Source organism: Lepus europaeus, chromosome 1 (assembly GCF_033115175.1).
Source record: "Lepus europaeus isolate LE1 chromosome 1, mLepTim1.pri, whole genome shotgun sequence".
Lineage (NCBI taxonomy): Eukaryota > Metazoa > Chordata > Mammalia > Lagomorpha > Leporidae > Lepus > Lepus europaeus.
Genome location: NC_084827.1, coordinates 135621349 through 135634030, shown reverse-complemented (window position 1 = coordinate 135634030; position 12682 = coordinate 135621349). Strand labels below are relative to the sequence as shown.

At 36.3% G+C, this 12682-nt stretch overlaps 1 protein-coding gene across 1 annotated transcript in view; it reads left to right on the top strand.

The window, feature by feature from the left end:
• TMEFF2 (transmembrane protein with EGF like and two follistatin like domains 2) overlaps positions 1-8120 on the top strand; it is a 269238-nt gene extending 261118 nt beyond the window's left edge. Inside the window, exons 8-10 of the mRNA XM_062201141.1 lie at positions 1679-1802; positions 4297-4455; positions 7805-8120. Coding sequence (XP_062057125.1) covers positions 1679-1802; positions 4297-4455; positions 7805-7901 — 380 coding nt within the window. The 3' untranslated portion in view covers positions 7902-8120. The remainder of the gene's footprint in view (positions 1-1678; positions 1803-4296; positions 4456-7804) is intronic.
• Positions 8121-12682: the final 4562 nt, after the last annotated feature.

The following is a 12682-nucleotide window of genomic DNA, read 5'->3' as shown; positions in this document are numbered from 1 at the left end:
TAATTTGAAATATTACCCATTGTAACAATGTACATAAATATCCCTACACAAGAAAGCACTAAATATAGTTAACAATTTATTTCGAACTTTAATGTTTTGTTGATGGCATATAGATCTTAAAATGTATAGATATTTTATAGCTCTACTTACATATAAATAATATATTTGTCTGATTCACTAATACCAGAGGCATTTTTTCTCCTGATGAATATGATCATCAAACTTGACTGCCAGTAAAAATTATAAGAATATACTGTAGTAAAAATATATAGCCCTATGTGGTAATAATAGGAAATAATCTATCTCATGAAATAGTCATTCACTTACAATCTTCCATTACTGCTGACCATTTGCTGTAAAACTGAATAGTGTCTTTAGGTTGAGTTCAAGAAACTTCTATTTCTCATGTATTTGGGCAGAAATCTTGAAGAATATCAGATTTAGGAGTATAGAAATAAATGGAGAAAAGGGAAACTGTTTTGTTATAAAATGAACATTTAAAAAAGTCAAAGATCAGTTAGAGATGCCAATACATATATGAAGCAAATGCATTTGGATTAAGAAAGGTTAAGAAAAAAATATGTGTCTATGTTTATAAAAACACAAGGAAAGAAAAATTATTGTTAATGACTATAGGAAGGATTCATTTTGGAATATGAGATTTTTCCTTATCATAAGTTAAATTTCATATAGCATCATTAACATAAATCAAACATTATTCATTAAAACATTTATAGGAGTGGGCCTCTGACATAACAGTTAAGATGCCGCTTGGGATTTCCACATCCCATGTCAGAGTGCCTAGGTTCAAATCCCAGCTCCTATGCCTGATTTGTTTCCTGCTAATGGGTGATGGTTCAAACAGTTGGGTCCCTGACACCCACCTGGGAGTCCCAGATTGAATTTCTGGCTCCTATCTTCAGCTGTTGCAGGCATTTTGGGTATGAACCAGCAGTGAACAGGAGATCTCTTTCTCTCTGCCTTTCAAATGAATAAAATAAATTTAAAAAATTATGCATGTGTATTTATATAGATACTTATGGTTTTCAGTATGTACTATGTGAATATCTACATAAGTGATTTTGAAATAACATTTTCTCTTTCAGTAGCTTTTTTTTGCAATAAAAAATGTATGGATGCTAGTACAAATCATATTCCCAGTAGATTAAAAGAACCTAAAAGAATACATTTGTTGAAATTTGCATTTGGTTTGGAAAATGTCTGTTTAACAGTTGAACATGGCCATATTTTAACTTTTAAGCTTTCACATTGAGAAAATATCAAGGTATTACAGCAATTTACTCTTAAGGACATTATGCTGGGCTTTGAAATTCAAAAATGGGATATTTCTTCTTGTATTATTTTATGATCAATGTACAGTCCCTACACAAGGAAAATTAAAGCTGGCTGGCAACTCAGAGAAACATCACTGGCTGTTAAAGATGTAGGAAATTGCATGAAAAGCACTGGGTAATTTTGCAGTTTCATCTCTAAACACAATTGTAAAGATGTGTGTCTTTCAATTCTTTCTCCCTCTTGCTTCTAGAAGATGTGTCCTTTTAGTTCTTGCCCTTTTAAATACCTATGCCTACTGTAGCTTTGCTTCTTAATGTACTGGTTGATCTTACTGAGCTAAGAAAGTATTTACAGGGGTTCTTGCTTTTATCTGTGTTCACAGAGAATGCTAACAAATTAGAAGAAAGTGCCAGAGAACACCACATACCTTGTCCAGAGCACTACAATGGCTTCTGCATGCATGGGAAGTGCGAACATTCTATCAATATGCAGGAGCCATCTTGCAGGTAAGGTTTTTCACTTCTCAGCTTCTAAAATGTAGAAAGCAACAGTATAGAAAGTACATTATAGATGTTTATACAGAATTTGTTGGGATTCTGCCTGAATAGGCAATGAGCTGCAAAGCTTCATCTCCCCTGTACACACAAACATACACACACAAGTATGCATGCACTAAAAATCCAAAAACAAATGCATGTGCCTTACACAACTGATTACTATGTAAACACCTCTCCGCAGATACTCCTCCACTAGAATTGAAAACTCTACGTCGAGTATTACATGTTCCTTAAAGATACAGGCTCCTCTGTATTCCTCTCTGCTCTTTACCCTCCACATAGAACAATGTCAGCTCATATCAGATGCTCAATAAATCTTTATCAAATAAACAAACAAGTGAGGCCTTATGTGCATTAGGTAGCATGGTTGCTTCAGAGAGGTCATCCTTCCCAAATTCCTTCAGATCTTTTCATAATGATCCTAGGTTTTCAAGGCACTCGCGGTTCTCCATGGGTCTGCTGCCTAGGGCACCCTGCACAGTGAGATGATGCAGCGCCAGATCTCAGATTCACACTCAATAGAGGCATGAAGATATCGTTTGTCTGCAGTACCTTATGAGTGTCAATATCTGCTGACCATTCGTGTCTAGAACAAAACTATCTCGAAGATGGTAAAGTCAACATGAATAAATATTTTATTTAAATTGATATACAAGTGGTGTGTAATAAAGTAGGCTGTGTTTTAGAAGCCAAAAAAATTGATCCTCCCTTCTCTCTCTCTCCTCTCTGCCCACTACCCCATGTACCATCTAGAACTGCCCTCCTTTCTTATCTATCTTCACTGAATACCCAGGTAACTGCCTTTTAATTGGAGCCCAGTAGAGTGAGCATGACCAGGACCTTAGTCCTGCTGTCCCTCTCATCAGCAGAGTCGCCATCATTAAACCCTTTCTGACACAGAAAGGAAAGATGGCAGGATGGGGTTCCCAGAAATTCAAAGTGAAGTACTAAAATAGTTCCACAAAAATCAATGACCACTTGATTCTCTCTTTAGAATTATTTTTTAATAGACTGCTATCTCATTTCATTGTCAAATGCCAGCTTTAACATGCAGATTTCTTGGGGCCAGCATTGTGGTATAGTAGGTTAAACTGCCACTTGCAACACCGGTATCTCCTAATCAAAGTACCGGCTTGAGTCCTGGCTACTCCATTATTTCCAATCAGTTCCCTCCCTGCTAATGCTCCTGGGAAGGCAGCAGATGACAGCCCAAAGTGCTTGGCCCCTGCCATCTACATGGGGGACCAGGATGGAATTCCTGGCTCTGGCTTTGGCTTGGCCCAGCCCTGGCTATTCTAGCCATTTGGGGAGTAAAACAGTAGATGGAACATTTTCTCTCTCTCTCTCTCTCTCTCTCTCTCTCTCTCTCTTTCTCTCTCTGTGTGTCTTTCAAATAAAGAAATAAACAAATATTTTTAAAACTATACATATTGTTTACCTTAACCTTTGGGTGAGCTTCAGTGAGTAAGGAGCAACACTTATTCTCAGACGAATAGCACCAGGGTTGTATTATATCATAATCATTTTTTTCTCTAATATAATTTAACTCTCCAACATCAGTATACACCTTTATGACCAGCAAATTAAAGAAGTGATTCTTACTACACCTTTAATTCTAATATTTTTCAACACTTGTTCTGATAACAGCACAGGGAGTGTTTTATCCAGAAGAAATAGCCTTATTTTTTATTCATACCTTCAGATACAAATGTTTCTACTGACATTGGCTGATTAAGGAGCAAATTAAATAAGATGCAAAGTTCTGCTGAAAAAAAACATAGAAAGAGCAATTATTTCTGAACATGTATTATATCTGTGCTGTCATCAAATTATCTAGCAATCCTTCCATCTTAAAAATCCATTATTGTAGGCCGGCGCCGTGGCTCAATAGGCTAATCCTCTGCCTTGCGGCGCCGCCAGCACACCGGGTTCTAGTCCCGCTCGGGGCGCCAGATTCTGTCCCGGCTGCCCCTCTTCCAGGCCAGCTCTCTGCTGTGGCCAGGGAGTGCAGTGGAGGATGGTCCAAGTGCTTGGGCTCTGCACCTGCATGGGAGACCAGGAGAAGCACCTGGCTCCTACCATCAGATCAGCGTGGTGCACTGGCCGCAGCGCGCCGGCCGTGGCAGCCATTGGAGGGTGAACCAACGGCAAAGGAAGACCTTTCTCTCTGTCTCTCTCTCTCACTGTCCACTCTGCCTGTCAAAAAATTTTTTAAAAAATCCATTATTGTAAATATAATAATAAATAATGAATCCTCCAAACTACAAACACAAAGAAATCCTGTTTTAAAAAAAGTGGTTCAGAACCATATCTACAGTTGTGTTTATTTAGAAAGGGAGACCAAAAAAAAATCCTAATTTCATTATACAGATAAATGCTTATTGACCAACTATAAAAATGAATCCAGCAGCTACAGGTAACCAGGTATTATCATTTCTTCCAGGTGTGATGCTGGATATACTGGACAACACTGTGAAAAAAAGGACTACAGTGTTCTATACGTTGTTCCTGGTCCTGTACGATTTCAGTATGTCTTAATTGCGGCTGTGATTGGAACGATTCAGATTGCTGTCATCTGCGTGGTGGTCCTCTGCATTACAAGGTCAGTAATGTACCCAGTGGCCACCAGGGATAGGGGTGTGGTGTTCCTCCCTTGTCAAAGCAAAGCCTTCTAACTAGGAGGCTGTTCCTGGACTCCAGAGCCTTCCAGCCCCTGTAAGTCCTATTTCTTCCTGTGAAACCACAGCCAAGTGGAAAGGCATGTACCACATTGAAGTGGTACAAGTTATTTTCCTTATTTTTATATTATGATGATAATTATTTATTTTCTAAATGAAAGCTTGTTTAATATACAATGTCAACTTTTGTTTAAATATGCTTTTCTCTTTCAACTATGAAAGGTCAATCTTCATACAGACTACTAACAAATTATTTAAATGACCAGTGTACCTTACCCAGAAAGATCAATATGTCAAACAAGGTCAGGAAAGATGTTATACAAGGTCTTGAAAAGTATTGAGTTATATCTCTCCTTTATAACACTTATATTCCAAATATAACTCTCAGATATAATCAGTTTTAGGTATCTCAGTATAAGCAACAACTATATTTTTATCTTAAGATGACAAAATAGCTTCTTACCATAAATTGCAAAAAAAGTGTGATGAGAAATTATATTTTATAAATGAAAATATTTGATACATGGAAATATGAAGCAAATAAGTTTTTATATGAAATCCTGAATTCCATCAGAAAGCAATTATTTCCTGAAGACCCAGGTGAGAGAAAGACTGAGGTTTTGTCTCATCTCAAGGGGAAAGCAATGATTGATTAGTGATGTCTAGTATTGGGATTTGCATAAAGGAGAAAGGCCAGATATTTTCTTAATTCCATTTGTGTGCAAACCCCTGATAATCAAGAATCAGATTGCAAACCAAATGCATATTGTTTACATCCAATGCAACCAGAAGTTATTGAAGCTAAGTTTCTGACTTGATTTCACTCTCTTTTAAAAAGTTTCAGGGACATTTTTCAAGGTTTTTGCCAAATTCACAAGGCATTTAGGCTTTCATTCATTGGTATAGCTCCACAGTAAATCAGAAACTTTCTCAAAAATTGTTTTCAAAAGACTAGAAAATAAAAGACAGTATCATATCTTTAGAAAATAAAGGCCATAATACATCTCAGTATCTGGATTGCACTATCTTCTTTGAGGACAAGTGTGGCATTTGCTCTTGAAAAAGACAAAATATGGTTCATAAATCCTCACCAGGCCTAAAGGCTTAAGGGAAGATCATTGGCTGGAGCTTTGTGTTGCTTTAAGCCAAGTTGAGTTCATAAGCTCAACTCTCACATGTAGATGCCAACTGAGTCGATGAATTATATTAAAATAGATTCTGGGGAAAATAAAGATAACTCCAGAAAGCAAAAATGTTGAGTGTAAAAAGAAAAAATAGAAAAAACAGGAAACTATGTCATATTGCTCTTAGGTTCTTGAGCTGTCTAATATCTAGGTAATACTGATACATGAAAAGCCAAACCTGTATTTAATGGACATAATCTCATAATTTGAGTGCTATTTCATGTACTGACAGGCATGCAAAATTTAAATGTAGCATACTTTTTCAGTTATGCTATTCAACACAATTCCATTTCCATATGTAGTAAAATCACTAGGAATTTGCAGGGTTCTGATCTGTGAGGGGCTCTGTGTGTGTGTGTGTAAAGCGTGTGTGTATCTATGTCTAGATATACACATACATAGACTTAACAGATTTAATAGCATTACAAAGAGAAGTTTTCTATGTTTCAAATAGGGACTGTAAATTATGAGAATTTAGAAAATTGCTGAAATCACATAACTGAACAAGAAAGGCAGACAGGCTGTTCAATCTCAGAGCCTGTGCCTTTAATCATGGCACACACTACCCCTTTGCTGGCCATGATTTTGTAAATTCTGATGCTCAAGGCTACCTAAACTGAGCTCCAAATTAGAGTAAACCACTTCTTAAAGGCATATGCTTTTTAAATTTTTTTGTGAAAACAAAACTTATCCTCTCTTTGTTTTTGAGGAGGAGAAATAGCACATGAACTCAATTAATACAATTATAAAACATTTTATAAATCTGTTGTTCTAGAATCACCAGATCTTTTCAAGCCTTTCCAGGAGTCATTTCGTTCAATAAACCACACCAATTCTCAGTGTGTATTCATTCCGTTCACTTGAAAACTTTCTGCTTAGTAATCAAATTTTCCAACTAGGTCACCTCCCTCAACCCAGTTCCAAGAAATCCTACCTCCCTGGTGACCTGGCCACACTTGTCAAGACCTATTACCAACCATTCACTTGCTAGAAGATTAACGAAATCATGCCAAGCAGAGGTCTCCTCAATTTTTGTTTTGATGGCTTTCTTACCTGGTGTCTTCTCTTATGTGCCTCTTTTTTCTTTTTCCACCTTTCTTTTTTTCTAATTCCTTTCCCTATTTTTCTTTACTATTTTAGTCAAACACCTGCTCTCCTCTTAAACAGAACATGTGTCACAAAAAATATGGACATCTAGAGACATGTTCCAAAATGAAAAGAGTTGCCCTGTTGAGAAGTTGGATTTTCAGTCTTTTTATCTTCAGATCTCACTTTCTAGGAATATTGTTTCCAGCTCCAAGTTCATTTCAACAAATCTATCCTTGCCATAAAAACTCTCAACACACGTGCACACACATCTGTTGCCTATAAGAAGTGTATGCATGTGTATATGTAGATTATTACACAGTCTCTAATATCTCAAAGCTTGTTGTAATAGGATTTTATGTAGACTTTATATTGTTCTTGTGTGTATGGTTTATTACAAAATAAAAAAAATCAGAGATTTTTCAGAATAATTTCACTAAAAATTAACCTTTTATAGAAGCTACATAATTAGTACTAAGTTATGTGTCTAGCTTATAGTATTCATGCACAAAAATTACATTAGATTCGACCAAAACAATATTCTTTTACATGGCATACATGATGTTAACAGTTGGTTGATTCTCTGGTTTGATAGAATTTCAGCTTTCAGCATTGACCTGTCAATATAGCACTCATCCTTAGTACAGCTAAGGTATGCATGTTTGAAGACCTTTAATGTGAAATCAGATAAGCTCACAACTTATTTTATCGTGTTGTGCTGAGTCCAGCCTTTGTGCCTTAGTGGGTCACCAGCTGAAGACAAGGTAGATGTGTTCTTCAATTTCCACTTCTGTTATTCAGTTCTCAGCAGAAGCTGAAAGACACCTGCAAAGGAGAAGCAAAAAACATAACTTTTTGAAAATATCACCAACTCCTACTGATAAACTATTTCACCTGAAGTATTTTAACAAATTGTGTGATCCACAGCTTCGCTCTGTGATTGTAGGAGCAAACTTTAGGTAATCGCATTGGACTAAGATTTGTAAACTTTCCAACCTTCTAGGAAATGCCCCAGAAGCAACAGAATTCACAGACAGAAGCAAAACACAGGGCACTACAGTTCAGACAACACAACAAGAGCATCCACGAGGTTAATCTAAAGGGAGCATGTTTCACAGTGACTGGACTACCGAGAGCTTGGACTACACAATACAGTATTATAGACAAAAGAATAAGACAAGAGATCTACACATGTTGCCTTGCATTTGTGGTAATCTACACCAATGAAAACATGTACTACAGCTATATTTGATTATGTATGGATATATTTGAAATAGTATACATTGTCTTGATGTTTTTTCTGTAATGTAAATAAACTATTTATATCACACAATATAGTTTTTTCTTTCCCATGTATTTGTTATATATAATAAATACTCAGTGATGAGAAAAAGTTGGCATTCTTAACTGTGCAGTATTTCATAACTGTAAATATAATCAAACTAGAAAATCTGTACAAGTGCCAGTATTTCATCTTTTTCCACATCTTCAGACAGCATATTAGTTCATACAGGACTCAGTGGCTAGGTTTTGAGTGATTCCAAGATAAAGGGAAATGATGGTTGTTGGAAAAAAGGAAAAATAACTTACTTTTTATAGAGTGAGGATAAAATATTTCAGATCTTTGAATCAGCTTATTTCATCAACTTTCTTTCCTAGTCTTCTATTTTCATTCTTAAAGCAGAAATAATATTATTTCATTAACATAAATTAAATCAAAGAAGAAGGGGATGGAAAAAAATGTTTTATTTCTCATAAAGGAGAGAGGGAAAAAAGATATTGGTTTCTATTTGGGAAGCAGTATAGAATCTCCCAGTTAAGTACATATATCCAAAGACCCTAAGCAAGTTTTAAGTTGCATATTAGATATAGATAAGTGGCAAAAATCTATACCATTTAGACAAGAGGAATTAACAGCTAGGAGAAAAATGTAATTAACAAAATTAAATGTGAAACATTAAAATTGTGACTTCTCAGAGGTATCCTACCATATTTATAGTATATTGTTTTAGAATAGAAATCACATTTGCAACCAAATACTCCATGAATAGCTTTATGGCTAACACAGCATCATTATTTGAAATAAAACTAAGATGATGACACTATTTCAGAAAACCAGAGAAATCCATATTTATATGATGAGATAAGAAAGAAAATTAATCCCATAGCATCTGAAAGATCTTATAGGGAAGTTGGTATGGATTTGTGTTTGATTTGAGCATACAAATAGGTATGATCGCTTTTTTGAAAAACAGTAAACTGAAAATTCTCAAAAAAATAAGATGAAGATAAGGCATCACATAATTGCCTTATTTTCATTTATCTCTGCACAGCTTTCCATGACTAAAATGAGTAAATCTAAATAAAGCTCTCTTTGTCTCCTTCAAGTGACCTCTGTGTGTGGCCTAAAAGGAATGACATTCCTGTATCCAAAAAAAAAAAAAAAAAAAAAAAAAAAAACCACAAGTATCAAATCAACACATTCTGAATATAAAATATTCAGTGAAAAATAACTTTTATAAAGTGATACTTAAGATATTTGTTAAAATGTAAATAAAGGTGATGATCTAAACTGGATTTAGGGCTTTGAAAAACCTGCTTTTTTAGGTTAGTCATCACTTTGAAAAGTGTGAATCTATTGGCACAACCACCATTTATGTGTTTCCATAAATAATTCCTATGATAGTGGTAGAAGCAAATTTCTTTGAAACTTCTACATGGAAGTTTAGTTGGTTAACAGGTACAAAAATCTAACTAGCCATGGACTACTTTGTAAGATAGTAGTTGTAGCAAACAAATCCTTCCTCCTCCCAAAGGAAGAGTAAAAACATCCAACATTTGTAGAATTTAAAAGAAATGACAACTCTACTTACTTTTGACTCCTAAACATATGAAATGACACACTTTGTTAGATATTGATACATTACCACACATGAATTTTTATCAAAGATCATAAATATTAAGTGTTGGAAAAACCACTGGAGTTCATACAATATACTCTTGTTCACCTCTGTGCTCACCCACTCCGTGAAAGAATCCCATTTAAAAGATGCACAGTAGATCTTAAATGAGCATATACTTTGTGCCCAGCACCATTCAATGTCCTAGGGATAAATAAAGAAAGAAGGAGCTCTAAAGAACTCAAAATACAGTCCTACAGATAATCATTCAGCCTATACTTGCTTATCACTGGGACTTTCATTCTTGGGCAATTCTGACTTTTCAGAAGATTCTTAATCATGTTGAATTGACACCTCTCTGTGATTTCTACCCATGGTTACTATTTTTCCTCTCTGAAGCAAAGGAATAATGACATGTACTTAAAATGTAAAGACAGAAATTGTGTTTTCCCAACTCATGCCCCAGCCCCTCTGCAAGCATTTTCTTTTCCAAGTGAAACATCGCTAATTTCTTTGGCTGCTCTTCACGTGATATATTTTCCACATTGTCTTAGCATCTACATCACTCTTCCTGAGACAAGTCTTCTTTGTCTTTAAGTGTAGAACTCAGAATTGTACAGTCTACTACAGTTGTGATCTGATCAGCAGAGTATATAGGAGAAATTGTGGAAAATAAGTTTAACTGAGATGCATGGTCGCTAAATTCAAGTCTCACTTCACCAAAAATTTGCTGCAGAACCAAGAGCAAATCATTTCATATCTTAGATCTCAACTTCCTCATCCCTAAGTTCACTTTTATATCTGTAATATAAGAATCTGTATATTCAGGGAAAAGGAACTGTACTTTTATTACTACCCAAGACTACTTAAACTACTTCTGTTGTTTGTCCTAAACTTAAGTTCAAAATTCATTTTAGATAAACAGCTAAAGATCCATATCATTCACTCACCCATTCATTCATTTCTATACATGATATATTTACTGAAGGCCACCAATTACCAGCATCAGGCAAGACTACGGGAAGACAAAGATAAATAAGGCAGAACCCGGCCTGAAAGGTGATCGCTATCAGATCATCCTGGTTTCTTGCATCAAAGGTCTCACAGTCCAATGGGAGAGACTGAGGTAAATAAATGATAAAAAATGTGACAAAAGTAGCAGCAGGGGTCAGAGCAGAGTGCGCGCACCCCTGAAGGAGGAGCCACCAGGCTGGGTGAGCGAGCCCTTTCACAGCAAGATCTGCAGAATTCATTCAGCATTCTCTAACCCTACTCAGATGTCTTGCTTCTAAGATTTTATACCCTCCTCATGCACTCCTTGTGTCCTTCTCCTCACAATACCCAAAGCAAATAATACCTTATCAGTGAAGCCCCTGTGACTCCCCAAGAAGACCTCCTTTAATGGTTCTTTCCACGTATGCCCTAAGTGTCCATACAAGTCAGCGTTTCCCTTAGCCTGGGAGCAATGAGAAACAGGCTTGCTGATGGTTTCCATCTATTCAACAGACAGCTGTGAGTGCTTGCACTGTGTCACACCCTTACACTGTGATGCACAACCACATGGATAATAGGTCTCTGCTCTGAGGCTCACTGAATAGAAGAGGAGATGAAGGTGAGTTGCAAGGATTTGTCAGCAATAAACGTAACTGGGAAGCATCAAGTTTCACTCAAAGAATTAGAAGTGAGGTGATGCAGAGTGTTTATGTGGTTCATGGAGATTGAATGTCTCCAAAGTGAGTATAACATTTATGCCCTGGCCTCTGATGCAAAGCAGACATGGCCTCTAGCCTGAGCTCTGCTGGTCTATTAAACTTGGGTAAGTTTCCTACTTTCTTTTTGCCTCATGTTTAAAATGAAGTGAGAAAGATCTTCCCCATTCCGAATATGACTTGTGTGAGAAATAAACAGGGCAATTCATGTGTGTGCTCAAAGCAGAACTGAGCGAAGAATAAATATTAAATACGTGGAAATAATTGTAGAATACGTTAAATATGTGTTGTGAAAGTGAATGAATAAGAAGAAACAATATTTCATCAGTTGAATAATGCGTAATGGAAATTATGTGGTCATAGTTAGGAGGATGCAGACTTACTCAAAGTAGTGTCTCTCCTTGTCTGGAGACAAGGAACTGGAAAACTGGTTTCAAAATAACGCAACACAGAGTTAAGAAACAACCCAGCTCCTCTAATTTTTTTCTTCAAAGAAAATCCACCAGCCTTTTATCTGAGACAAGAAGGTGGGTAGTTCTTTTCAAACTAGAGATCATTTCAAAGTGGGGCTACCCTGATAAAGCACGCACCATTAAACCTCTTGTGTGTTTGCAGACATAGGGTGAGTAAGTTAATATTGCAATGGCTACGCAGGACCAAATTCTTTACTTGACTGCATCCTTGAGAAGAATTCAGAGCAGACTGTTGAAATAAAATGGAGATGATCTCAAAGTCATCAGACGTTTTAGCACTGTTTATCTTCAGATGTCATTTCCCCCTGCCAATGCCGTGCAGCACCTGCATCAACTGTTGCTCTTCCTCAATTACAGCAGACATTTCAGTTACAAAATTAGTCATCTGGATATCAATGATAAAAGCTTTTTCATTGAATTAATTTATATCTTTCTATGAGCATCCACAGGAAGCTCATCTAAAGGACAGATAAAGGAAGACTGAAGGATTAGACCAAGCAAAGGGAATGGTTTCATAACCAATGCATAAATAGAGATGAATACGGCCCTTTGAAGTCAGCAGCAGGAAGGTATGAGTGATGAGCTGTTCAGCCAGTCACACGCCGGCCTCCTGGCAGTCGCACAATGGCAGAAATCCCCAGTACTTGCTCTGAAAGTGTGACTTTGGTTGAGAATGGCCTCCAGTAATATAAATGAGTTCCTTTAACATGTTTTTTTTTTGTATAATTTTAACTTCCAATTGTTTAATACCTTATTTTTATTTATTTTATTTAAAACTGTGAGGTGCCATCAGATATTT